Consider the following 27,009-nt stretch of genomic DNA (forward strand, 5'->3'; position numbering starts at 1 on the left):
TCGGGGCCGCGCACGGGGACGGCCCGGGCGCCATGTTGGAAGGTTGCTGAGCCCGGGCTGTGTCTGTGCGAGCGGCGCCGGGAGCCCGTTTGCTGCGCGGGGTGGGGGGGGCCGGTGGAGGGGAGCGGCGCAGAGGGCGGCGGGAGGACGCGAGCGCGGATCATGGACGTCGAGAGGCTGCAGGAAGCGCTGAAAGGTGGTGCGGGGCGAGCGGCGGGGGGCGGGGAGCGGTGTCCCCGCGCTGAGGGGAGGTGCGGGGCCGCCCGGTGCGGGGCCGGGGGTGAGCGCTCCTCCTTCGGGGTGGGGGCCGCAGGGTCTCCCGGGTGGGAGCGGCCGGGGGTTCGCCGTGGGGACGGGGAGGGCCGAGCCTGGGCCCGCAGCTCCCGGGCTGCCCTCGCTCGGGGCTCCTCCCGGCGCTCCCTCGCCCTTCTCTGCTCGGCTCGCCCCGTCCCGGCCGCTGCGGGCTGGCCCGGCCGGCCCCGAGCTGGGAAGCGGCCACGGCCGCCGCTCCCCAGAAGTCGCGCACCAACTTTTACCGCCCAGGTGCGCTAGTTTCTCCACAAGAAAATATCTTGGCGATTCCCAGGGCTGGAAAGTCGGAGGAGCTGTTGGGATCAGCTGAGGCGTTGTTGGAGCAGGCAGATGTTTCTGAGGGAGTCGTGCTGATAGTTCAAGCGGTGGCTACGATTTTTAATATAATTTTTGTCTCTCTGTTTTCTGTTTCCATTCTTTTCGTGCCGTCCTCATGCCGACAGATTTTGAGAAGAGGGGGAAGAAGGAGGTGTGCCCGATCCTAGACCAGTTCCTCTGCCATGTTGCCAAGACGGGAGAGACCATGTAAGTGGGGCCGACTGCAGCCCGGGGCATTGCGCCGTGGGAGTGGGGCGCTTTGGAGCTCTGTCAGTCGTTGGCTGCTGTCCTGGGCTGAGCGAGCTCCCCTTGCTGTGTGCTGACTCCGGGTGGATTTGTTCTCTTTGCTGGTAGAGAGTTTTATCTAATAAGGAGCCTCTTCTGTACATGGTCAGGGATGTCTTCCAGGAGTTACCGACCCTGCCCAGCACAGGAAACCTGTTGCTCTTTCTACAATTTAGGCGACTTTTTTTAATTTTTTTTTTTTTTTTTTTTTAAGGAAAGTTTTGCTCAGTGTTACCTGTGGCATACCTCTGCAATACCCGGAGCTCGTACCGGCTCTGCACAAAACGGCGCCGGGCTGCGCTCCAGGCAGGCCGTGCGCCCTGGAGAGCGCCTCGCAGAGATAGCCCAGGCCCAGCTTCGCCGCCTGCGGCTCCGGGTGACCCCGCTGCTTGGCCGGGCCGGGCTGCGCGGGGTGACTTCCGGTTTGCTCTGTATTTGGCAGGAAGCGGGAAGGCTTGTCTGCGCGCGCGCTGCCGCGTGTAGCTCACTTTGTGGCAGCCGGGCTCCTTGTTCGCGAGGCCTAGTGCCGGGCTGCGGCGTGCCCTGCCGGCGCCGCGCTTTGTTCCGGCTCCCATCTTCCGCGACCCGCGGGAGATTGTTCTTTTGTTTTCTTTTTTTTCTTCTTCTTTTTTTTTTTTTTTCCCCCTCTCTTCCTAGTATTATTGGAATCAGGGTTTTGAAGGAAAAACAAGTTATGAAATGTACTTTGGTTTTGAATAGAAGGCAGACGTACATGGCTGTGATGCTCAATGCTCTGGGACATCACTTCTTTCAGTGTAGGCTTATGGTTGTGCTTCCTGGCTCTGTGGAATAGATTTTTCTTAAAATTATTAAAAGCTATTACCTTAACCTGAATGGGAGCCATCAGGAACTTCGTACTCTGGCCTTTTGTGTGTTCAGTTTTTTTTGTTTTCTTCCCTGACCTGTACCATTTTTTCAGTATTTTCAAACCTTTCAGTTACATCATTTTTTTTTTTTTCTAAGTGTCAGATATGAGCATCAGAAGTGTTCAGTATAATCTGGAGGATGACACGGAAATGCTGTTCTATGCCATTTGACTTGCTTCCCATTGTCTATTGAATTCTATTTCATCTAATATGCTTCTGTTTTACTGATATGTTATGTATCTAAATATCAGGAGGAAATCAGTGAAAGTTAAAATTTCATGATGGTCATCCATGTAAAGAGCCTTAGTGTATTTCTAAGAACCAGATGTAACCTACTAAATGTATCAATTTGAAATGAGTTGAATATTCTTTAATTCGTTTCATGCAAAAAATAATTTAATAGAAATCTCAAACAGTAAGAAATGCATCGTTTGGGATGAAGATGATGAATTCCACAAACATAACCCTGTAGTAACATTTATTAAGATTGTTTCAAAGTTCAGAGATCAGTTTGAAAAACAAAACAAACATGATCAAGTGAGGTTATGGCACAGTTTGCAGGCTTCTGAAGTACAGTGGGTTTTGCTCAGTCACCGCCTGTTCCTGGAGTACCAGAAAGTACCTGTGTGTGTGTGGGGACCGAGGCAAACAGGGACAAGTGAAACCTGATGTGGTTTTCTTTGAGTTGCTGTTTCTAGTAGTGTAATATTGTGGTTGGGGAGGTTCTCTCTGCTTTGTAACTTGCTCTGACAGCTGCTGCTTCTCTTCTGTCCTGGGTTAAAATGCAGTGTTCTCACCCTTCACTCTGCATACCTCTTCCAGACATTATTGTAGCAGATCTTGTGAAAATACAAACAACAGAGTACTTGGTAGTGGTGCCTAGTAAAATATATTATGGTTTTTTCAAGGATCATATAGAAGCATGATCATGGCATGCATCACTTGCCTTACAGGTTGAAAGCATGGTCTCCTGTGAGCCACTGAGTACCTCCCTGCCTCTGTTGGTTTCAGTGTTCTTATTCATCCCAGTGAACTGGGAGCAGGCACACACAGGTATAGGCTAAGCTGTAATTTCACCCTTGTTTCTTTTGGCAGCATACTTGGCTAATGCAGCCCTTGTGTCACTGTTTCACTTGTGCTTGTTCAACTGTTTATACGGCTGCATGGAAACCTGGAGCAGGGAACTGCTGGCAGTTGTAACTTTCCTCTTGGCAATCATGTTTCTAACAAGAAAGGGCTCCTTGGTACACTGTGTTGTGCCCAGGTCAGTGGGAATGGCACAGGGCAGCACAGCTGGGGGGATCAGAGGCAGGGACAGAGGGTGGGTTGTGCAAAGCAGCACTGCAGCTGTGTAAGGCTCTCCAGGGTGTCTTTAGTAATTAAATGCCTTATTCTGGAATAAAAATGTTGCTAAATTTGGTTATGTTGTTAGTGTAACCTGAGTTATGTTAGTGCCTCATGGAAAAGCCTGATCGTGAAACCACGGTGTTAACTTCACCCACTTGAAGCTTGAGACCGTTTTCTTGTGCAAGTTAGCCATTCACTTAATTGTTCATAAGATTATGAGCTGCACTTACAAGAGTCAGTCTGAACTTCTTTTATTATATGCAAACAGAATCAGAGAATTGATTGCTTGATTACTTTGGAATAGCTTTGTTTCTTAACAGTTGCTATGGTAAGACTTAGCCTTAGGTGAAATATAAAGTTTATGGTTCAACCCTTTTTAATCTTGTGTTAAGTCTTAGGAATACCTTTTTTTTTTTTTTTTCCAAAGGAGTTGTATTCCTTCATTGACTTGGCTTCACAAAGGTATCAATGTGGAGTTTCCTTGGTGAGGCCAAGGTCAGCCAGCGAGGATCCTTACAACGTGTTCTTCTCTAGAATGTAAAGATGAGCATGGCTTGAAAGGCTGGGGAGAGTGAATAGATGACGTTTGTTATTCTTAATACTTCATGGTCTAAAAGACTTCTTTTAAAATCATGATCTGTTGTTATTATTTTTTTAAAGAAATCTTTCTTTTTTAAAGTAGAAACAGCTTTAAGAATGGTAGGAAACAATGCATGGCACTGTGAGAAGCAAGGTGCATGAAATGAAAATAACTTGCCATTGTCTTGTCTTTAAAATGCTTTTCTTACCTCTTAGGAAATCTTCCTGGATGTAAAGTCACCGCCTTTCAGTAGCAAAAATGTTTCCAAATCATTTATTTGGTTATGTCAGCAAGAATTTGCTTCTTGCTGGAATTTTCCTTTGGTTCTAAAGTTGAAGATAAAATGTAGAAAACAAATGAGATAAAAAATTCATTTGTTAGTTCTTTCTGTGCTTCCCCTGCCCTCGGGGCAGACAACTTAAAAAGCACAGTTTTAATGTCTTGCTATAATGCAAGCTACAATACAGCTCCTTCCTGACAGTGAAGAAATGCGGAAATTAAGTGGTAATGTACCAAAATCTGGAAAAATACAAAATATGTGCAGAAATGATAAACTAAAATAGCTTTAGGCTTATGCAGAAGGTGCTGGCCTGGTCAGGGTGGCACGTTGTTGTACCAGTTCTTGCTCTGAATACAGTATAAAGAGCCATTAAAACATACTGCATTTCTTTGTGTAGTCAGATTATTTCCCCTTAGTTTCCCTAGAAGACCTGAAATATAAGTTTGCACCTCTTCTGAACTTGAATGTTGAAGCTTCCTTGAGGACTGACATAAATGCAGTTCTGCAAAGTTTCTTGGGTCAAGCTTAATACATGTGATTGTAGAGCAGGTAGGGACATCTTCAGTGTCACCACAGAACAGTACAAGCTGGAAAGGAGTTCTGGAGGCCATCCAGTCTGACCCAGTGCTAACTACAGCTAACTCTCAAGTTAGGCCAAGGCTTCTCAGGTTTTGTTTTCTTACAGAAATGTCTCGTGGTGCTTCCAAAAGCTGTTTGTTGCATCACTATCACCACATAACCATGCACCTTGAGAAACTGCTTTCTTTGCAACCAGTTGGAATTTCCTTGGAGTAATTTGGGTCCACTGTCTTTTACCCTTCATTTGAGCCATCCTGAATGGAGCCCGTTTCCATCTTGTCCATACACAATTACACCTTCAGTGGTGAAAGACAGTAGTAAAATTTTTTTTGAGCTTTCTGTCTCCCAGAAGAAGACAGGCTTCCACAGCCTCCCCCATAGGCCATGTGCTGCAGCTGTTACCATCTTAGTTGCCTTCCGTTTCTTGCACACTTTCTGCTCTTTTTTTTTTTTGTATTGCACAACTTCTGGATGTAGTGTAGCAGTGGAAGACTTGTTGGTGCCAGGCAGGGGGTAACACTGCTGGTAGTGCTGACACACCTGGTGTGCAGGTGGCAGCTGTCATTCACTGCAAGGCCACGTGGCTGATGTTCATCTTGCTGTCCAGAGCACCAGGATCCTCTTCTGTAGAGAAGTTGCCTTGCTGGTTCCCTGCCTTGGCTCTTGCATGGGCTTGCTCCATTCTAGCTGCAGGATTTTGTATGTGGTTCTGTTGAATTTTGTGATGTTCCTGCTGACCCACTGTCTCTGAGCTCCCTTCAAATGACATTTACGTTCTTCTTCCTATGAGCTGCTTCTATCAGTGTAACACCATTGACCACTACTGGGGAGGGATGGTGTCCTCTGAGTCTGTAGATACATGATATGATGGGAGGCTGTGCTGTGTGCGTTGCTGAAGTCCAATTAAACTGTTTGCTCGGCTGCAGAGTCGGTCATTGCATCACAGAAGTCAGTCAGGTAGATCAGGCATGCTTTGCTGTTGCTAAATTACATAACTGTAAATGTGAGTTATATAACCGTAGTTCTTTCAGAGATAACAGCAAAAAGCCTTTTCAGCCATTTCATGCTGTTTCACGTACCCGGTGTGGCAGTAAATGTGTTTTTCTACCAGGCTTTTGGAGCAGTTCTTCAACTTGTATCAGCTCAGCTTTTATGTTACAGCACTGAAGTAGTTTGCCACCCGCACAAAAGATTGGAGTGGAGATGGTAGCAATGAAGGCATCCAGGAATAAATTCCTGTTCTTACCGTCAGTGTTTTAATGATGTTTTCTGACCTTTTGTGCAGTGATTTGTTTCAAATATATAAATGTTTATAGCTGTATGACTTTCAGTTCACCTATCGTGCTTAAATTTGTCTGATTTTTCTATGAGGGTTTTTGGGTATTATTTGACTATCGTTTTGTTGCTTGATTTGTGTATGTTAGCTTTTTTTGATTGTATTTAGAAGAGAATCATTTTCTTGAAATGTTTAAAACTGCTGGGGGAATATAATTCTTTAGGAAGGTTTTGAAATGAAATAAAACATTTCTCCAGTTCCTGCCATGAGTTAGTGTTTTCTGAAAGAAGGCTGCATGTTTTTGTTGATGTAGGCCTCTTCTACTTCCATGCTGGTAAGTGAACCTAGAGAGATGTGAGTAAACTTCCTTGCATTGTTTCCTATTGTTATTCCCCACTAACTCTAATTCCACCCATACTGTGTTTTCTGTCTCAGAATCCACTCTTGCCTCCAAAGGACAGGAAACTGTTTAAACAGCGAGCTGATTTATCTTACTGAAAGACAAGGAACAAGGAGCTAGAATGCATCCGTGTTATAAAAATGACGTATGTAGCAGTGTATAGTTGTGGTACTTCAGAGAGGTCATTGTGGTGTTGATGAAATCACTTGCTCCATGAGGAAATGCGTGCTATTGTACTGTTTTATTTTGATATATTGTCACTGCATATCTGTTGGGAGTAGGGAGATTTGTAGTGTAAAGGTCAAATGACCAGTGTCAGATTTGCTTAGTGAACTGATCCTAGCAGACTTGCATCTCCCTGTGGAATACACATGAAAGGAAAAACAAAAGGCAAGATCCCAATATTAGTGCTAATTTTTCCCAGTGACCAGACTGCTGTATGTACAAGTGTACCAGTGTGCGTGCAGGTTTTCAGTTGCACATGCATCCTTCCCTGCTGCTGTGTGCATCTGTGTTACAGATACACATCCTTATGAGCAGGCTTTGTGTTAGTCTTTTTGCAGATAGTTCACCATTACTTAGTGCTAAAAACCACCCCACTGTTAATTTATACCAGTTAGTGTACTTGCATGTGCTTTTGAGCATTATCTTTTAATTTTCTTTTGTTGATGTCCTTCATTAAACTTCTTTTCTGCATTCCTTATTCGTCTGACCACTGTTTTCCAGTGGGCCTCAACTCTGCTGTTCTTTGATGACTTTGATCCTTATTAAATACTTTTTGGAAGATTGGGTATTGTTCCAGTTCATATTGCCCCTTACAGATACTAGGATGTCTGGTTTTGCTTTGGTTGTGTAGTTGATAGACTTGCTCATCAGTTGAGCCTTGTGTTCCTGCCTGCAGATTTTGGGAAGGCTTGTTCCTTATGACACACAGCGAGAGGGAGACAAAGCAATGGAACGTGTAAGAGAGAGGGAAACAAAGAATTCTGGTTGCTTTGGTAGGGAGTGCTTTGTCTGGTTTGTGGACAAACAAGGCTGATGCTTTTTCACAAGCTAATGTCTCTGGCAGGTCTCCTAGGTTCAGAGGTAACGCTCCTTGAGAACAGCTACAAGATTTCAGTGGTAGCTGAAGTGCAAAAGTAATGGAGCGGTGATTTGGTAAGATAGCTAAAGCTGATGGGGCTTGGCTTATAAGTGGTAGGGGAGTCTGATGATACAGAAACACCTAAAGCTTGTTCATCAGGTCATACTGGGATGGGGTGCCTTGTCTCAACCCAGGCTTAGTGTGTGAGGACTGAACTGCCATCATTTGGGTGGATTTTGTTCCTGATTTTGGAAGGAATTAGTAACAGAAGTGCTGTTCACTTACACTTTCAGATCTGAGTAAATCTGTGTATTTGTGGGACGCTGTGTGAGCTGACAAGTGCTGTACTACAGTGCAGAGTCAATTCAACAGAGTAGTCATACAGGATGCCTCTTCCTTTATCTGTTTTCACAGCTCAACGTAGTAAAGATTTGGCAGTATTATCTCAGTGTGACCTACAGCTCTTGAGACCCACAGGTTACTGCTGGCTGCACTCTGCTCATTTCACATGATAGCTGCAGAGTTAGAGCAGTTGTCATTGCCTGTTTGCTTATTTTGTGCAAACTTGGGAAACCTGGAAGAAATTCAGTGCCCTCTATTATTCAGTACGTGGAGTTCAGTTTCTGTGTGAAAGAGTCAACGTATTTACTGCTTTGATAATTGCATATATATTTATATTACTCAATGCTTTTACTTGTGAGGCTGTTCCTATAGAGATGGTCATTTTATCTGCAAACTCAGGCAGACTTAAAAGTGCACAGTGGTTGTTCTTTAATACCTTGCTTAAAGTTGGCTCCCAGACCTCTGCTGCACAAGTTTATTGAGAAAGAATAATCCATTACGTTTCTGTATTCTCCATGCATGAATTCTAGAGTACTGTGATGTGCCTTTGCCTGATGGATTATTTTTCTGCGGAATATCTGTTGTATGAGATGCCTCTGAACTGCGCTATGGATTTCCTGCAGGATCTCTAATGCACAATGCATAGCATCATTCTTGAAGCCTGCCTTAGACAACATTAATCTTCAGTGAAATTAGATTTGAAATAAAAGAAGTTAGGAAGAATCTAGAGAATTGTTAGAGTTGAAATGAGTATGGTTGGATAAATTTATACAAAATGCCTAGTTAAAGGCAGATGTGGACTATTGCATGGGTGATTCTCAGGAGGTATTTTGGCACAGAGGTGATGCCTGCCTGCTACTGCTGGTCTTTTTGGCCAGTGCTACTCAAATGCAGCCATGTTTATCTGTGCAGTTGAATGGAAGCATTTCTGGGGCTCGTATGATTGTAACTCGTGAGAGTGAGAAGTCAGGCACCACCCCCACCCACAAACTTGGTTTTTTTTAACCTCGCCATCTGAGGTCATTGTTCTACTTGTAATAGAACCTGAGATTTAGAGTAAATGTTTGGATATGTCTGTAACTGACATTGTATGAGGAAGAAATGAAAGTAAGATAAGAATTTACACAGCGCAGAAGCACAGTAAGTGGAATAGTTTAGTAAATACACCATTTCGTTTTTATGAGCCAAAGAAAACTGAAGTTTTCAAATGAAAGGGGGAAATGTAATGAAAATATTACCTCCTTTTATCTTTATAGACAGCAGCTGCCTGTGGTTTGTGGACGTTTTGAAGGCTTTCCATTACTTTTGCACATCGCTTTCATCTCTGCTATAAGAAATTCAGTTTCTGAATGAAGAGTCAATTAAAGTTTTGTCCTTTTTCATTCTGTGGTCAGTTTTTGCCTTTAAAATAAAAGAAAATGTAATGTTCTTGATTTTGTCTTTAAATGAATATATTAAGAAGTAATCCTTCTTGAGAAATTCTGAGTCCCAGTGCATGCCCTTCCTGTTCTGTGTAACAGCTGCGTTCTGATGAGTCAGCTGAATGTTTATCAGGAGAGATCAGAATTAGTCCCTTATGATTGCAGGTATTTCTTCTTCGTCAGCTATCTGTTTCCATAGCTAAGTTTTGGTCTTTGTTGTTCCTGGTGATAGCAGCAGTAATTTGCAAGTAGTAGAGAGGTGAACACTCGTACTGCTGTAGGAGGTGGATCTCTGATGTATTCCAGTTCCAGTGGTTCTGAGGTGAGCTTATTGGGCTCGTAAAAAGGAGGAGAAAAAAAAAAAAAAAAAGGGGGGGTGTCAAAGATTTCATCAGTAATCAGTGAATGAAGATGGAAATCTGCCTTCTGTGCTAGTAGGAGGTGGCAGTTTTTCCTCTTTTGAACTTTTCAATGTGTTTAACTAAAATGAAAGGTAAAATGAGGGCAATTCCTACTGAAGATAATTTGAGAGCGCTTCAGTGTTACATGAGTTAGCAGGTGGAGATACTAACAGGACTAACTCCTCCCCCAGGAGGAGCAGTGCTGCTTTACAGTGTCACAGCAAATTCACAGTGCTCTCCCCTACAGCTTAATTGCACCTTCACAAATGCTGAAAAATAATCTAGCATTTGCTTGTGGCTTTAGTTTTACTGTTAGGTTTGAGAGCTTGTCTGCTTGCCAGAAATATTTAAGAAACTTACCTTCACTGATGCTCACGGAATTCTGGTATGTAAATCTGGTGTGTAGATCTAGTGTCCTGTTTGGAATTTCATCTGCAGTGTGTTGATGGTGGAAATAGCAGCGTGCAAAACGATGGGACTACAATTAATTGCATGACAGTGGTGAGTTGTAAGCTGTAACATGGGAAGTAGAAAAGCTTAAACTTGAGTGAATTTGAAGCTAGAGTGAAGTTAAGTAAGATGTTCATTTTTTCTGGTATGTAAGGACAGGTGCTTCAGTGAATGGCTTTGCTCTCTATTAGCCACACATCTTATTCCTGATCTGTAGCATTATGATTGTGGTTAGAATAGTCACCTGCATCACTTCTGTGTCTGTGGGATCACAGCAGTGTGTAGGGGCAGCAGAGCAGACCTACCCTGTAGGTGCAGATGCCAGGTGTAGGGCTCAGTACGTGGTGGGGCAGTGCCTCCCATCTGAGAGCAGTAATCATGATGGAGATGAGTGAGGAAGTGTGGCCTCATCTCTGCTCACCCAGAGGACTGCAGTCCATCAGTTCCACAGATGGGAACGGGATTGCCCTGAGGTATCTCAGGCCTAGGGGAAGTTCTGTATTTCCTGTGCCTCTGGTTGGAGAGCTGCCATATTCCTTCTGGTCCTCAGTGTTCCAGTTTGGCTGTATGTTGCCTCAAGGCTGTGAAGAGCACTCTGGGAAGTGTAGCACTTGCACCGGGGTTTGAATGGGATGAGTGATTGCTGGGTGCACTTCATTTTCTGTGTCTTTTGACTTTTCAGATGGTTTTGGAGATCTCACTGGTAGACCAGAATAGAGAAGGAATCATCTTGGGTGAAAATCTAATTTTACTTCTTACAGCATGGAGAGATTACATTCTACAGCGTATCTTTTATCTTCCATGAGCTCTAGAGGAAGGTGTAGAAGAAAGAAACAATTACTAAAGTTGACAAATCATCTCACTTAAAAGAAAACAAACAAAAGCACCTGTTTCCTACAAGCAACTCTCTGGGAATGTAATGTAAATAAGCAGTAATTGGGGGAAGCTAATATGACAGTCTGTGACTGTCCACTGGTTCTTTCATTCTGTGTCTTGGGGACTTCACGTTAAAATCACTTTAGCTGAATAGTAAGTGTTTGTGTGCATCCAAAGTGCCACCATTTGCTGCAGTCTTTTTATTTTTATTTTCAATTTCTGCTTGCCAGGTAGCAGTAGTATTAGAAGGGTGGGAAGGGAGGTACTCCATGCTTTTGCCTAATGCTACATTCTGATGTTTCTTTCATGGTCTTGTTCAATATCTTTTCTTGGTTCCTTTCTTGTATTATGTTATTTCTGGCATATAGTATCTATTCAAAACAGATGGCATCCTCTTAAAATTTTAACCAAGTGATTTTGTAATGAACTTAAACACTGTGAAATCTGAAGGCAGACATCCCACTGGGACTCTTAATGCTTTGAGTACATAGTTAAGCCTCTAGAAGCTTAATGTCCTTCCAATATAATGCTGTTATTAATTACACCTGTAATCTGTGAAGCAATTCCAATTGCAGTACTTCCATTTCAGGAGGTAGCCCTATTTCAGGCTTACTGAATTACTCTTCCTGTTCTTCAGTTAATGTCAGGTGGTGTCCTGACTTACCTTCCTCGTGTCTTATTGAGGTTTGTAAATTAAAACTGTTTAGTTTATTTGAAGTAAACATGTAAGCCACATGTAGAAGCTCAGTGTTGTATCTGATACTTGCAAACAGGTGCTGGGAAAGGAGCTACGTTACTTACTGTAGTCCTGCACTTTCAGATGTGCTTGTACTCCAGACTACATTTCATATACAACTCATTTAGTCATTTAGTGAGTTTAGTTAGGGATCACTGTTTTGGAAAGCTTTCCAGTGTAATACTAAATACATGAAGAAATACTGCTACAGTGTGTTCAATGTGGATGGCTTTTCTAGAGAACAGTTGGCAAGGACCTGTGTTGGTGTGAGAGGGGCAGGAGGATTGCAGCTTCTGCCTGGTTTCCTTTACTTGATCTAGTTCTCTGAAAGCTGGTGTGTTTTCCTGTGATCCTCCAGGTTTCAGTTTCCCCAGTAGCCTTTCACAATTACTTAATGTTTGCTTTTTAATTTTTGCCAAATCTTTCCTGAGCTGCTTTGCTAAACACTGTTGGCTCTTTGCTCTTTTTGTTGAAATTTCCTGCCTCCTGCAGTGCGTGCTGTAGGGCAGTAGGATCGATTGTGGGTGGTAGGAGAAAAACAGGAGTTAACTCTGTGACATGCAAGCGTGTCCTAATAGTGCAGGCTATTGATGGGGGTCTCTCACGGTAAGCAGTGCAGTAAGGGACAAAGCTCCTTTCTCAGTTTCATCAGTACAAATATGTTAAGTAAGCAAGAGATAAGGGAATTATGGAAAGTACTTCTGCCTATCAGCTGCTTTCTTTTCCTCCTTCCCAGAGATGTGGGAGTGGTAGGATTAAATTATACCCATCTAAAATGCAGTCTGTTTTTGCTGTGTGTTTTTGGAAAGATGACTTCTGAGCAAATCATCTCAGCAGAGAAGCAATCTTGGAAAAAGCTGCATTTTAGCTTGTAATTCTTTTAAGTGAAAGTGTAGCATGAGATTATGTGAACTTTCTGCCAAAGGTCACTTTTGTCCCTTCTTGAGGAGTGCTGTTTATGAAAGAGGAATTGCTGAGTTTCTCAGGTTGGTTGATGGGTAGCAGTGGATTACATCCAACAGACGCTCAGTTTAAGTACAGGTGTGAAATGGTTTGCTTTTATTGGAAAACAGTGTTAATTAAGGATGTGCTAGCTCTTGGTTCAGCTCTGCTGCTGTGAAGCTATGTCTTTTTTTTTAAACTCTTCCTTCTCTGTGCAGTGGAGATCTTTTGTGCCTCATCCACTCTCAGTGGCAAAGTACATTTTTGTAGTATTGGTGTAACTGTGGAGTTGCATTGTACTCCTTTGTGTCTTTCTTCACAGGGCTTAAATTTATGTCCTTCATGGAACTGCTTCCATCCTGGGATTCTGTGTTTGTTCTGGAAGTAGAAGGGCATTTTAAACGTAATTTTGTTTCTTTCATTTTGTATTTTGTTGCACTTTATTTCAATTCTGTGCTCATTTTGTATCTTCTGGATCTAGTTTATTTCCCCAGCCCTTTCCCATGCTTGCTCTTCAACTCTATGTAAATACTCTCAAACCTTTCTTCTGATTTTCATTTTGTTGTCTGTTCAATCAGATACGATGGTACAGTACTAAAAAAATCTGTGAATACCTCCTAGCATAATTACTAACAAACCTAGAATGTAGTATCATCTGTTTAAATAATTCACAAAGGCAGACTAGGCTGGTGCACTCTGTTAATTTCTATGCTTTCATCTGCGACTTGACTATTAAACTTTCTTCACTTTAAAATATTTAGGTATATAATATCAGCATTTGCATTTCTCTTGGGAGAGTTTGTGATGTGTGATTCTGCTTGGATACAGCTGTTCAAGCTGTAGTTGGGGAAGCATGCTGTGATTGCTCCATTCCTTCCTGACTCTGGTGACATTCTTTCCTGGCTGGGTGCTTTTTTTATATATTATAATCAGGTTTTGTTGTCTTTCCCTCTAATTTTCTGTGTATCTGAGCAAAACCTTTAGGCTAATATAAGGGAGGGATGGTGCAGGAGTTGGTGGGAGGGAAGCAGGAGGACTCTTTCTTTAAGCAGCAGTGCCTTCTTATGGTGATTTAGAGTATCTGAATCACAGACTCATTAGCCTAGGGGAGCTGTCTTTGTACAGATGTGATTAAACAAGATGACCCAGATATTGTAGTGAAGATACTTTAGATGTACATAAAATGTATATAGTTTTATATATATACAGATACATGTAATATTTAGCAAAGCTGTTCATATTCTAGAATGCAAATACATTGAACCAAAGCATCCTAGGATAAACTTATTTTTGAAAGCATTGCTTCTGAAGCTATTTCTAGAGGTCAGTGTTCAGAGGAATTGTTGTGTTCGGTCACAGGTCAGCAGGCAGTGAAAACACAGATGGAAGATGTAAGTGTGTACTTAGAAAAGGCTGATTCTGTGCAATGCTGAGTGGGAAGAACAAGTTTTTATAAACAAGTCTGCTCAGGAGAATGCATGAATAGTGTTTTCTCTGTGGAATTTCTTCAATTTGGCTTCTTTACAGAGCTTAAATTGTTTGCCAGCTATTTTCTAGTATATAAAACTTAATGAGGTTGTACATAAAGCTATTTTGAAGTTGTTTTTCACTTCCATTTGGATGTTGATTTAAGTAGGGAAAGTACTTAGCAAGCTGCTCATTTCAGTGTCTCCCATTCTAACTATGCAGCTATTAAGGAGAGGTTGCATGCTACTGCTGAAGTTATTCTCAGGGAGCGTGTGCAACGTGGAGTATGTCATTTTTCCTTGAAAACAGAGAATTCTGTCTTTCTCTCTTCTCACTACAGTTTCTGGCTAAGTGCCTCGTCTTCTAGTGTGTGCTGGAGACTTGAAGTACTTGGAGGGGTGGCTATGGATTGCTTTGTGAAGCCCTAGGATAAGGCATTTTTCATCTTGATTTTTGAGTTGTGTTTGGTAACAGATTTCTGTCCATCATTTATGAGCTGGTTGTTTTGCTCCATATGAGATGTGAGTTTCATGAGTTGGGAAGTAGCCGATACCAACTTCTGCGTGGCCTTTTCATCGACTGGTGAAACAGGAATACAAATTTTTCTGCCTTGACACTAATTTTTGATTACTTTCAGTGAAGGAAACAAACAAAAAAACAATTTTCTGCCTTCCAAGAGGTGATGGTTTTTGTCAAAAGCAAGTTTGTTATTTTAACAATATCTTTCTTTAGATACATAGCCAGATATTGTTGAATGTTATGGTTTGAGTGTAGTCTTTCAAAAGTTGAGAAAAAAGGGGGGGGGGCTTCAAATTTTGTAGTAAATTGTCACAAGTGTAGGTAAGTTTCTCTATTAAATACACATAATTAAGGCATGGTGAAATACAATTATGGAGATCCTTCTGTAATGCAGCAGTAGTGACTGAAGTGAATTGGTTGTTTTCATTTTGCTTCCTGTGCTGTTATGAAATGTTTGCTATCAGAAGCCCAGAATGACTTCTGTGCTGCTGTGTGGGCAGTGCTGCAGAGGGGCTCTCAGTACTTTCTGTCCTTGTTTGTTGTGCAGTTCAGAAACTCATATTCTTGAAAACTTGAATGTATAGAATTCTTAAATGATAAAACCCAGTGGTAATGCAGAAGGTAATCAATATTCCCAGGTAATTTGTTGTGGGTATGTTTTCCTCAGTTATTTATGAGGAGATGGTAACAGTGATACATAATATATTTGCCTTTCTGAGAAAAAGAGGTTCCACTGAATGCTTTTGAGAGTGCCTAGGTGCAGAACAGTCAACTACAAAAGGCCTCTCCTGGGGTTTGGTAACAGAAGACAGAACCCTGGGTACAATTGCTGTATGGTTTCCAGACTTGAAACTCCCAGCAAGTTCAATGAAAACTTGAGGCTGCACTGCAGGCCCAGGGGTAGTGTGAAATGTGTAATTTCTGGGCAATTCTATGTTTGTATGGTTTTGCTGGGGAACTGGCTTACCCTGTTGTTAATGACTGTAACTTTTGTAACAGTGTTTTGCTGTAATTTGTCAAATAATTACCATGCTTTAAATTTAGTAAGCAAAGTAAGATTACCTTAGTTGCTTCATCCATCATACAGTTGTCATACTAGCCTGAGCTTAGTTTTACAGTCATAAAATTATGCTGCTTTTTCTGTGGCTTTATGGCTGACTTGCATATATCTTAATTCTTGTGTTCTGTGCAGGGTTCAGTGGTCTCAATTTAAAGGCTATTTCATTTTCAAACTGGAGAAAGTAATGGATGATTTCAGAACCTCAGCTCCTGAGCCAAGAGGGCCTCCCAATCCAAATGTGGAGTATATTCCCTTCGAAGAGATGAAAGAGAGAATCCTGAAAATTGTCACTGGATTTAATGGGTATGTAATATTTGTTGCCTAAATTCAGGATTAGAAAAATAGTTGATCTTTTTTTAACCTTAGTATCCTGCTCTGTCTTTGACAGTTCATTCCACTTCCTTAAATCAATGAGCAGAACTAAATGTACACCTTGGAAATATCATAGCAGTATAACATCTTTCTCTTACTATGCTTTTAAAATAATACATACAATAGTAACTTACAGTATGGTATTTGAATGAAAATGTTGATGTTCTGTGGCATGTCCACCACCTCAGGTTTTTCAGTGTATCAGTAGATTTTTAGCAAATACTTTGATGAGGGATAGTATTGCTACTTTCATGTTGCAGTAAAATAGCTTAAATTAAAGTCAGATTTCTTTCAAGGTATTTTGAAATACTTAGTTGAACAGATTCTTTAGGTGCTCAGTTCTTAAACCTGTGGCAGTTCAGTAGGCTTTGAAGAACTAACGCTGTGATAAACGTGGGGCAGCAAGGAGGCAAGGTATACCTGGTTTTGAATTGTTCAATCCTGCCAGATTCAAATTCATAGTGGAGGCAGCACTGGCTGAGAGACTTGTGCTGTTCAATCTATTGCTGACTGTGTCTTCAAGTGTGTACCCTTTGTTGCTTTTGTAATTCTGGAAATTCTGTTTCATTTTAAATAAAGCTCCTGATTTATTTTTTGTCAAGGGTGTCTTTATTTGCTGTGTAATTTTAATAGCTTGCATAGTATTTCTCTTATTTCTTAACTGGATTTTGTACTTGGCTGTAAGTTGAGTCGTTCTGCTTGTGAGACTCGGTATTTGCTTATGAGAGACTTACTCAGCATTTTTCTCAGCTTGTCAATCAGTGGGCATACTGTAAGACGTGCCTACTCTTTCACCCTCAGATTTCAGCTTAGAGGTGCTGCTAACACATCCTTAGTGCCGTGCTTTGATGTTAGGTTAATGTTTTTTATTGTCACTCTCCAATACAAATTAATATACTTGCATTGTACGTGTCTTTTATAAGTCAGGTCTGATTCCCTTACAAAGAAAAAAGGCTTTAGATTGCTCTTATATAAGACAGTTCTAAGAGAGAACGCGCTGCTACCCAATATTGCACTACACTGAAGCAATTTAAAAATAAACCCATTCTGTGTGTCAGTCTGCCTATCTCCTGCCTCCCCCAGCTTTTTGTTAATGCTTCGCTGCCCACAAAATCTGTAATGTTCCCACACTGAGGATGCTAATGAATGGGCTGCTGTTATCTCCTGTTGTTCCCAAGTTACTAAACAAAGCTCTGGGTGACCCAGGCGTGGAGCTTACTCTGGCTGTGCTGTTCTCTTGTATTGCTGTACCACTTGAGAAGAGTGTCTGACTTGTGCATTCTTCTGGATGAATCTAGGCTTTGAGGAAGCAAACTGTGTACATTAACTGTCTTGAAGAAAAGAATAAATTAGGATGTTTCAGGAACTAGGATTGTGGAGTAGTTATATTAGTAAAAACTGCAGCTCCTGCAATGAAGATACGATTTAGAAATCTGTCTCGTGGTATGAATATGTGTTCAGAAATGTAACAGAACCTGATTTCAGTTTATGCAGTTGTCTGTATTTAGGCTTCTTACCATTTTGAGACATGCATGTCATTGCAGGGTATCGTGGTGGAGAATGAAGCCATCTGATGTGAGTTTATTGTTAGGATGTGCTTATTAGTAGTTGTTTAAAAGCAGAACAGAAAGATTTCATAAGAGAGATCTGAGACTGACTGGTTTAACCTGGCTGTATTTACTGACAAGTCGGTCACTGGAGACCTTAGATGACAGGAGCATCATAGCATCCAAAAAATTAACAGTTATAATCGTAATACAAATTCAATTAATGTGCTTTGCATTCTATCTGCTTTCTATGTTTCCTCAGCGATAATTAAACTGTGTGGCATGTGGAATTTGGTCTTCATTTTGAACAAGACTGAATATTTTAGCTGTAATGACAGCATTTAGGATTTTAAGACAGTAAGTAGTTACCCGAAGAGAACAGATTAGGACCACTCATGCAGTTTGTGCACTGAACCAGTGATCTCTCTAAGCACTGAAAAAGATCATTGCTCATACTGCCCACAACTGTCACATTAGTGTTTGTGTATAGACCTATACCAATTTCAGTTCCTGCTAAAGTATTTTTAAATTACAGGCTTTTTTAAAACGGAAGAATTCATAATTAACCAGCAGTTAAGCTAGTTTGGATTTTGCAAGCTAAAAAGATTTATAAGTGTTGAACAAATTATATGCAAAGGATGTGATACTGTGACACTTGGTGCCATCTACTGCTCAGTAAACAAAGTTCAGCTTATTATGGAAAGTTTAGGAGGAAGCAGAATTGGTTTTAGCTTTTATTTGAGCGTTTAATATAATGAAATAGGAGTGCAACTTTGGGCTTCACACCCTTGAGTTTGCTTACTTCTTGAGTAACCAGAACTGTACCAACGTGCAGAAGTCGTGTCATGACTTGAACTCCCAAAGTTCCCAACATGCCACGTTAGATACAGCTGAATAGAATTGAGCCAGGCCAAGATTCTCCAGGTTGTTTTGTATGTTTGGTTGATGAAAGATAATTTAAAATTCTGTTGTTTCTCTAAAGTAACCTGAATTTGAATGGACAGTTGAAAAACCTCAGAAAGACTCCAGTTAAAGACATTTCATCCCAAAGGCAAAATGAGAAACAGTAGGTTCAATTAGGGCTGTATCTATGTGGAGCAGTTAACAAATGGAGTGAATGGTTGTGTGTGACTGAGTGGGGGGGTTGGAAGTTAGTTGAAGAACCAGGACACAGAAGCTGTGTCCTGAAGAACTTGGATGTCAGAACACTTACGGGTGTTCTGCTGAACAGCAGCAATGTTTGGTTCAGTGCTTTGTTGGCAGCATTCTAGTTGTCTGCAGCTGATTGATGGACGTTAGCTTGACCATCTCCCATTCCTAAAAGTCAAGTAAAGATAAGTTAGTATGGTATAATTCAGGGTAAATAGAAGTTATTAACTTATTAGCAGGGTCATTGTGGTGGTCAGTCTGATTTTTCAGGTAGCTCTGTTGGAGCTCGGGCTAAAGGTGTTACACTCCAGCATCTCCTTTCTGTTCTCAAATTTGTAACTTCCTCAGTAACATAATGCACAGACAGTTCTGGACAGTGCAATTAGAGCCTTCATACTTGGTCACTCTGCTTGTCTGAGTTGGAGAGTTGTGCTGTAGTATGATTAATGGTAGCTGTGCTGACATGTTTTCACCCAACCAGTGGTAGATCTGTGCATCTTTAACAATATGGCTTTTTAGCTAATGAAATAAGCTAGAATTGCTGCGTTAATTAATAAATCAGGGTTCAGGTGCTGTGTGTACTCAGTTCTTTAGAAAATAAAAGTTGAATTACAAAAAAATAACGGCACAGCACTGTGTACATACACATGTATATGTATGCACATTTGTATTGATGATGCTCTGCATTTGGTGTATCAGTCATTCTCAGTTAAGAACTGGTTCTTCAATATCACTGTATCAAATACTCTTTTAGATGTATTTTTGAAATGTTGATGTCAGACTTGAAATAGTCAACTGTAAAATGCATAAATGATCATTACTGAATCAACGTAAAATATTTCATTTTGTGAAAAGTCAGCTTCGTTTAAATTGTGACGTTGTACATGAATTTACAGTGAAAGTGTATGACATCTCAGGTCAACGTGTGTAAAGCATTGCTTACTTGAAGGTCAGTTTCTCATCTAAGCAGGATGAAACTGTGCAGCCTTGTCAGAAAGTGAAGTACAAACTGGATATCACAGACTTGTGTATCTTACTCTAATTATTTTTGAGATGTGCCTTGATAGATAAGTGTACTGTCCAGTTGTGGCAAAATACAGTGTTTGTAATGACTAAAGCTTAATGATTCCAGTAATTCCAACACTTAATGCTTTTTCTGTAAATGTATTTTGTAAAACATGAAATAAACTACAAGTTGAGAAATTTTTTTTTTTTAGATCTAGTGTGTATGACTCAAATTTGTTTTGAATCACTTCCCTTTCTGTTCTATCTAATAAATACAGTCTTCAACTATTTTAGTGTTTATTATCTGATTTCTGAAGTTAAATATTTTCTTCATCATTCTAATGGATTGAGTTGTGGGATGATTTCTTTGGGATACCACTTAAGAGTTGTCATGGTGAGCACAGAAGAATATTTCAGTATATGAAATTAAGGGAAATAAGACTTTGACTTATCCTATATTGCTAATAATAACAAATTTCAGTGCTTTTTTTTTCTTTTCAGTCCTCTCCATAAGGGGGGGAAGCAATAATATTGTTGCTTCCTTGCAGTCATACTCATTAAAATAAAATTAAATTGTTATAAATCTATTTCATTGCAGCATCCCCTTCACTATTCAGCGACTCTGTGAGTTGCTAACAGATCCTAGGAGGAATTACACAGGAACTGACAAATTTCTAAGAGGTGTGGAAAAGGTATGTATTTTTCTGAGAGAACACGCAGCTAAACCATCACAATCACTATTTGAGTAACTTTCAGATTACTACCGAAGGTCTGCTGGTTTCAGTATGGCTTGTAGTCATAGAATAGCTAGTAGCTACTCTTAATTGTATGAGTTACTTCTGCATGTTTTAACACCAAAAGAACACGTGAAACAACTTGTGTAAAACTTGAGCATGAGGATTGTGACTGTTGTGTTTCCTAATCAGTGTAGAGTTCTCAAACTGTAGTTACTGAGGGGTATAATGCCACTCTTCGTGTTGAGGCCGAACTGAAAACAATCAAATAATCAGCTGAAATAATTTTTTATCTCTTACTTTCTTTCACATTTGGATTCAGGTTAGATGGAGGAGAAAGAAGCCTTTCTTCTCCACAGTGTCTTTTGTACCAGGTTTTTAAATCCTTTTATGTCACACAGTGTACCTTCATAAAAGCACACAGATGTCATTTAATGGTGTTTCATCGTCTTTGTTGAGACTTGGGATCTTTCAAAAGTAGATATCAGACTTTCGGAATGTGGTCCCACATTGAATTTTCTCGATAGCAAAATTAGCTTTAAGTTTCTATTTAGAATATTCAGTCAAAGAAAGCTTAACTTTTCGAGAGTTAGCTTTTAAAGGGGCCTTTTTTCATTATTATGGAGGATACAGTCAGATGTATTCTTGCAAGTTTGGAAGAACGTGGTCAGTAATAAATGCTAACATGGATTTTGCAAAGCACTGATCAGCCAAAATGAGTTCTGTGAAGCAATACCTCAAGTTCTGTGGCAATCCTTCATTAAGGTTAGTTTGGGTTAATTTAGGTGGCACTGCAAAAAAAAAAAAGCCATTTTTCTGAGTGTTGATTAAGAGAAGACAAACTTAACTTTTAAGCTAGGTTTCCAGGTGTTAAAATGGATTTAGTTTTCAGTGCCATTCATGAGAGAGAAAAGGGCATTATTTCTGCCCTTTTCATGTGGGCTCAGAGCAGTGCAGCAGTGGAAGTGTGACTGTGCCAGTATCAGCTACTTGTGCTTGATGGCAGTGTAGGACCCCGTGTGTACAAACGGAGTTTCTTCAGCGATTCAGGAGTTTTCCAGCACTGCAGAACATCTTGTTTTGCTTTGCAAGGACACTTCAATTAGAAAGTACAAAGACTTAGAGCTTTAGTGTCTTTGACAGTAGTCCACTCACAAAAATGCCGGCCTTTAATGTAATTATGGTCTGATCTTGTAGAAGGGGAGCCAAGGTAATTTTTCTCTTATTTTTCCATCTGTTGATATTTCTGAAGAAAACTTGTTTGAAAGCACTTCAGCAATTGACCAAATCCTGTAACCCTTGAAGTTCTGGGCTGTTGTCAAGAGCAGAAGTTTCCACTTCTGAACACTTAACACATTTTTTGTGTATTACAGAATGTCATGGTTGTCAGCTGTGTGTATCCATCTTCGGAGTAAGTATGATGTTTTTTCAGTTCCTTGGAACTTCAACACTGTCTAAGTATAGTATAAGTATATGTAAGTAGATAGAAGAATGAGTGCCTCTGTAATGTGTTTCTCTTCCTGATAGTAGTTGTATACAAAAGTAAGTACACAGAGTTTGGTTTTCAGTCTATATAGTTAGCTCAACAGTGGTAATAGTGATCTGCAAGTGTTTACGTATACTACATAGTAGTTTGGGAATATTCTTTTATTCATAACATTCTAATTCTTATTTTTTAATTTTATTTGTTTAAGGAAAAATAATTCCAGTAGTTTAAATCGGATGAATGGTGTAATGTTCCCAGGAAATTCACCAGGTTACTCTGAGAGGTAAGTTTAACATCAGGAGTTAATTCTTTCAGGAAGGTTGTTGTAGAAATAGCTGGCTCAAGTCCCTTGTGTTTTTACCTATTCTCAACCCAAATAGATAGCCTCATGGCAGGAATACTGGCAGAGGGATGGAAGAAGGATGGTAGGGATACATGCCATGCTCTTGATACTTTTGTAACCTTGTTGCTTAGAATTTTTTTTTACTGTAAAATTTTTGTGATACTGTTTCCATTGGAGGCTTAGAAATTTTATTGAGTAAAATAGGAAAGTGCACCCACCTCACCCTTGTACTCACCCTTGTATCTCCCAAGATCTTTTAGGAACTGATTTATAGCTGCTTCCTACCTGTTAGGAGCAAATTTCTTTTATAAAAGGATTGGTTGGTTGTTATTGTATTTTTTTTTCTGTAGTTGATAATTAATTTATTGTCATTATTTTTAAAGATCAAACGTAAATGGTCCTGGAACTCCCAGACCAGTAAATCGACCGAAAGTTTCTTTGTCAACTCCTATGACAACAAACGGTTTGCCGGACAGCACGGAACATAAAGAATCAAGTTTGCAGCAAACAGAAGATAAGAAACACAGGTTTGTGAGAAGTAACACATTTTGAGTTTTTATTATTCTCGTCTTTTTTTTCACTTGCATTTGAAAATACTTTAAAAGGGAATGGCCTTCCAGGTTATGTGTAATTAGAGGAATATCTGCAGGAGGGTTCAAATATTTGCTGAGTGCTTTTTGGGCTGAGTAACGACTAGCTCCAATTTTCAAAGTAATGTATCTTTTAAGTGTATGGAATGTGTAGTAAAAATGCAGAGTGAATATTAATAGAGTTCAGAAATCCAGTTATCATATCTGTACCAAGATGATAAAGTGTAACTGGATGTGATATTTCATAAAGGCTTGCCATTAAAGCTGACAGTAGGAACTGTCTGGAATGTAGAGCGACCAGAGCAGCATGATCACTGTTTTCATCAACAATCAGGTGAAGCAGGAGTAATGGATTTTGAGGTTTTGTCTTGTAGTACATGAAGGAAGTTTTACTATTTTCCTGCAGAATGTTTAATTTGAAATAGCTACTAAACAAAAAAGTGTGATAGGCTATAGAATGTCTTTCTTAAACAAAAAAACACCCTACAGCTGCTCTTGTTGTTTATAGTGACTCACCAGCATCTGACTCAGAAGGTGCTCAGAGCAGCCCAGTAAAAAATAAGCATTCTGAAGATGATCCTGCAGAAGCAGAAGGGCATGAGGTAAAAAGACTTAAATTCGACAAAGAAGGGGAAGCCAGGGATGCACCAAACCAATCTGCCTCCAGTGAAGTTTCTTTAGGCATGGGGGAAGAAACGGAAACATCCTCTACATCTCAGGATAAAGAGAAAGATTCTACTTGCGCAAGACAGCACTGTACGGAGGAAGACGAGGAAGGTAACTGAGATTTTCCATTATCCTTGTGCGTTTTTCAAGAAGTCAGGATTTCCTTTCTTCATTTCCAGAAGACTGCATTATCAGAAGACAAGTAAGGAAATGTGGGGAAGCAAGAAAAAGTGACTTTTTTTAAAGCATCTTTATCCACTGAGGCACTAATAAAGTAAAGCTATTTATTCAATCCAAAATTTTATTTTATGATATATTAGGACAGTTTGAATATCCTGATCCTGGCTCTTGTGATGACGTTGGCTCATATTTTACATCTCATAAAATCTGGGGTTGTCACTTTTTCTGCATTGTAGGAACTTTGCTTGGCATAGCTGGGAATGGAAAATAGCAGGATTAAAACTTCAAAAATGCTGTAGTAATTATTGTCCTTTCACCATTTCTAGAGTCCTTCATGTCTCCCAGAAATGCTGGTCCAGACAGAAAAGATCAAGAAAAGGACACGGAGTCATCAACTGTGAATGAAGAGTCCTCTGAGGAGAACAATCAGATGGAGGAGTCTGATCAGTCTCAAGCAGAGAAGGATTTACATTCAGACAACAGTGAAAGTAGTGGATCTGTCAGTAGTGGAGCTGACTGCAGTGAAACTGAAGAGTTAGGGTCCTATGGTAGCGAAACTCCAGAAACTTCATCAGAAACCCCTATGGAAAACAGTGAGGAAGCCACAGAAGTTGCAGATGAACCTATGGAGCAAGACTAATTTAAATACACTTAGATGCAGTATTTTCCATAAGGCTCCGGTTTTACACTGTATAAATAATTTTATGTAATAAAGTGGACCTTTAGTTTTACAAAAGAAGCAGGTTGTAAAATAAACTTCTTGGATTGAACCTTGAAAGAGTTGTATATGGTAAGAACTGTGAATACCAGCTCCTTCAGGTCCTGCTTACCGCTGAACTTTCGTTTGGTCAAATCAGTGGTTTGTGTATAGTTTTTTTTATTTAGAATAAAAGTTTTTAAACTGGAAGGTAATTATAATTTTGACAACTTTTTTGGAGATTACCACACCTAGTTGTATGTAAGCAAGAAAGCTTTTTGTCTCGTCTTTTTCTGACAGCTATAGCAGTTACTTCATATTTTGGTTACAGTTTCAACGTTTAACATGTGATTTATGGGGTTTCATGCTGGTTTCCAGATTTTTATTTGAATACACACTATGAAACCTTATGTTGTGTGTTTAAAATGTGTTGCATTTCACTCATGTATGCACGCATGCACACGTATGTGTACCCTCACTGTTCTAAGGGGGAAATGTTATATTTTTCTGTTTCTACAAAAGATAAATACAGCAAATACTTTTTCTATAGGAGAAGACTAAGTTCACCTTTCAAGGCACTTTCTTTTGCCTCTGGGGAAAAAAAAAAAGGCAAATAAGATCTGGTCCATATGAAACCCTGGAAATATTGTTGAAAACACCAGAGTAAACACATTCCAAGAGAACTGTTCAAATTACAACACTTTTGTATACTTCTGAGGTGCCTGAGTGAAAGGATTTCATTTATTTATGAGAAAATGTGCTTTATGTTGAGAACGTTGTAATCGAAACTTTAGCTTAAACTTTTGTAGGAGAAATGTTTGAAAATACAGTAAGAAAGTATCTCGGGAGAAATGAACAGGTACTTGCCTTTTTGAGTGCTTCTTGGAGCATTGTGAATAGTACAGAGAAGTCTCAAAGTTATTCTAAGGTATGCAGATGGCACTGATATGATCACGCCACCGTCTTGGATGAATTAATATATGACAGTAGTTACGTACCTGAGCTAAATAACAAAGGTTTAGATGTGCATAGAAATCACCATGATTTGTATAACATTTTGGAAGTGAACTAAATATTTTTGAACATGCTACCTTGACAGCCAGTGTTACGTTTTTGTTTTTTTTTTTTCAGACCAGCTCAAAGCACAACTACTGCTTTCCTCTCGATATTTTCCAGTTCCCATATTTAAAGACATGCAAGCTGCAACCTCCCGGTCAGTTACTGGCTGCCAAATTTATACCTGTTTTCTTCAACTGTACCTTTTTGATATTTAGGATTTTTAAATTTCTGTAAAGTAGATTTTTGTAGATTGTAATGAGTGCTCACTGCCATTGTGAAACGGTATATAATTGTATAATTTCTGTGTGTAAACTGAATGCTTGGGCTTTCAATACAGTATTCATATAAAGCAATAAATATAAATGTTATGAAACATCCGAGTACATTTTTATCAGCATTGTCCCTTTTTGGCTTTAAGTTTGCATACCTGAAGTACAGAAAACGACGTGAGATGCATGCTGATGGTTTGCTGTACTACACGGTGTGCTTTGTGTCACAGGAGGGATCTCAGTGTGGTTGTTACCAGGATAATTTGGCCCAGACTGAATGTTGCAGTTGTTCCCTGCTGGTGTTACTGGTTTGTAAGCAGGCAGAGGATTCGTGGAGTTGCTTGCAGAGAGGAAAACCCTCTTCAGATTCAATCAGAATGCAAATTGGACTCATATTCACTGTGCTGAAGGATTGGATGTGTATGACGGATTCAAAAGACTGATCCAAAATGTTGCAATTAGTTTAAAAAATGCAGCGACATCTCTATTTTTTTTTCCTCGGGGGGTGTATTTTGCCAATGAGAACAAAATTTTAAAATTTCTAAGTTTAGAGATATCTGAAATTTTCTTTTAGGACGTTTATTTGTGATGGTATTGTCAATAAACTTGTTCTTTAAGCACCTGTGACCCCTTGCTAAGTCTGTTTCCGCAGCACTGCCGTGCGCGCTGTGCTACGGCTCTGTTCGCGTGTCCGCCAGCAGCGGTCCGTTGTAGTGGCTCATATCTGAAGTCAGAGCTTCACGTCACTTCTTTACAGCAGCTCGGATTTCTGCCGTGTTGATGTTTAAACCTCAGCTGCGCTGATTACTGCGGTGCTCTCGGTTTTCTAGCAGAGCGCAGCGCCCCAAGGCTCCGCGCACGGCTGCGGTGCGCGAGGTGCCCGCGCTGTGCTGCTGCCCGGCAGCGCCGCCTGGCGGCACGCGCCCAGCGCTCCTAACGGTCGCTGCTCTGTGAGGGGAGCGCGGAGGCTGCGGAAGGCGCGGAGCTGAGCGCCTCGCTCTGCTCACTCGCGTCCTGCGTCGCAGCGCCGTGCGGTCGTTCTGTCACACCTGAGGCTGGCCCGCTGAAAAAAAAGGGGCTGTCTGTGCTGGCCGCGTGTTGTAGGAACTGCTCCCAGGTGGAAGCTGCGGGAACGTCGCTGTCGCGAAAGAATTCCGCAGCCCCGCTGCCCCCGGAGCTGCCTCTGAGGCGCGGTTGGCTCTGAGCCTTGGAGCCCAGCGCCCTAGGAATGTGTGCTGGGGGGTCTGCTGCCCCTACTGCCCCCAAACCCGGCTTATGCCCTTGTGAAGCTTGAGAAGGGATCCCAGAGATCCAGCTGAGGTGTGGTGGAGCAGGACGGGGTGAGCAGGG

At 40.7% G+C, this 27,009-nt stretch overlaps 1 protein-coding gene across 1 annotated transcript; it reads left to right on the forward strand.

Annotated features, from left to right (window-relative positions):
- Window positions 1-26,279, forward strand: PPP4R2 (protein phosphatase 4 regulatory subunit 2). Its single transcript, XM_085235516.1, has 9 exons — window positions 1-196; window positions 756-837; window positions 15,695-15,865; window positions 20,234-20,327; window positions 21,743-21,780; window positions 22,064-22,138; window positions 22,582-22,725; window positions 23,297-23,565; window positions 23,961-26,279. The coding sequence occupies exons 1-9, from the start codon at window positions 163-165 to the stop codon at window positions 24,272-24,274; spliced, it is 1,221 nt and encodes a 406-aa protein (XP_085091642.1). The 5' UTR covers window positions 1-162; the 3' UTR covers window positions 24,275-26,279.
- Window positions 26,280-27,009: the final 730 nt, after the last annotated feature.

Source organism: Meleagris gallopavo, chromosome 14 (genome assembly GCF_905368555.1).
Source record: "Meleagris gallopavo chromosome 14, MGAL_WU_HG_1.1, whole genome shotgun sequence".
Taxonomy (NCBI): Eukaryota; Metazoa; Chordata; class Aves; order Galliformes; family Phasianidae; genus Meleagris; species Meleagris gallopavo.

Coding starts and splice junctions, on each gene's coding strand:
- PPP4R2 (XM_085235516.1), top strand. CDS start 163: ATGGACGTCGAGAGGCTGCAGGAAGCGCTGAAAG. Junction 197..755: donor GCTGCAGGAAGCGCTGAAAG/GTGGTGCGGGGC, acceptor TCATGCCGACAG/ATTTTGAGAAGAGGGGGAAG. Junction 20,328..21,742: donor TTCTAAGAGGTGTGGAAAAG/GTATGTATTTTT, acceptor TGTGTATTACAG/AATGTCATGGTTGTCAGCTG.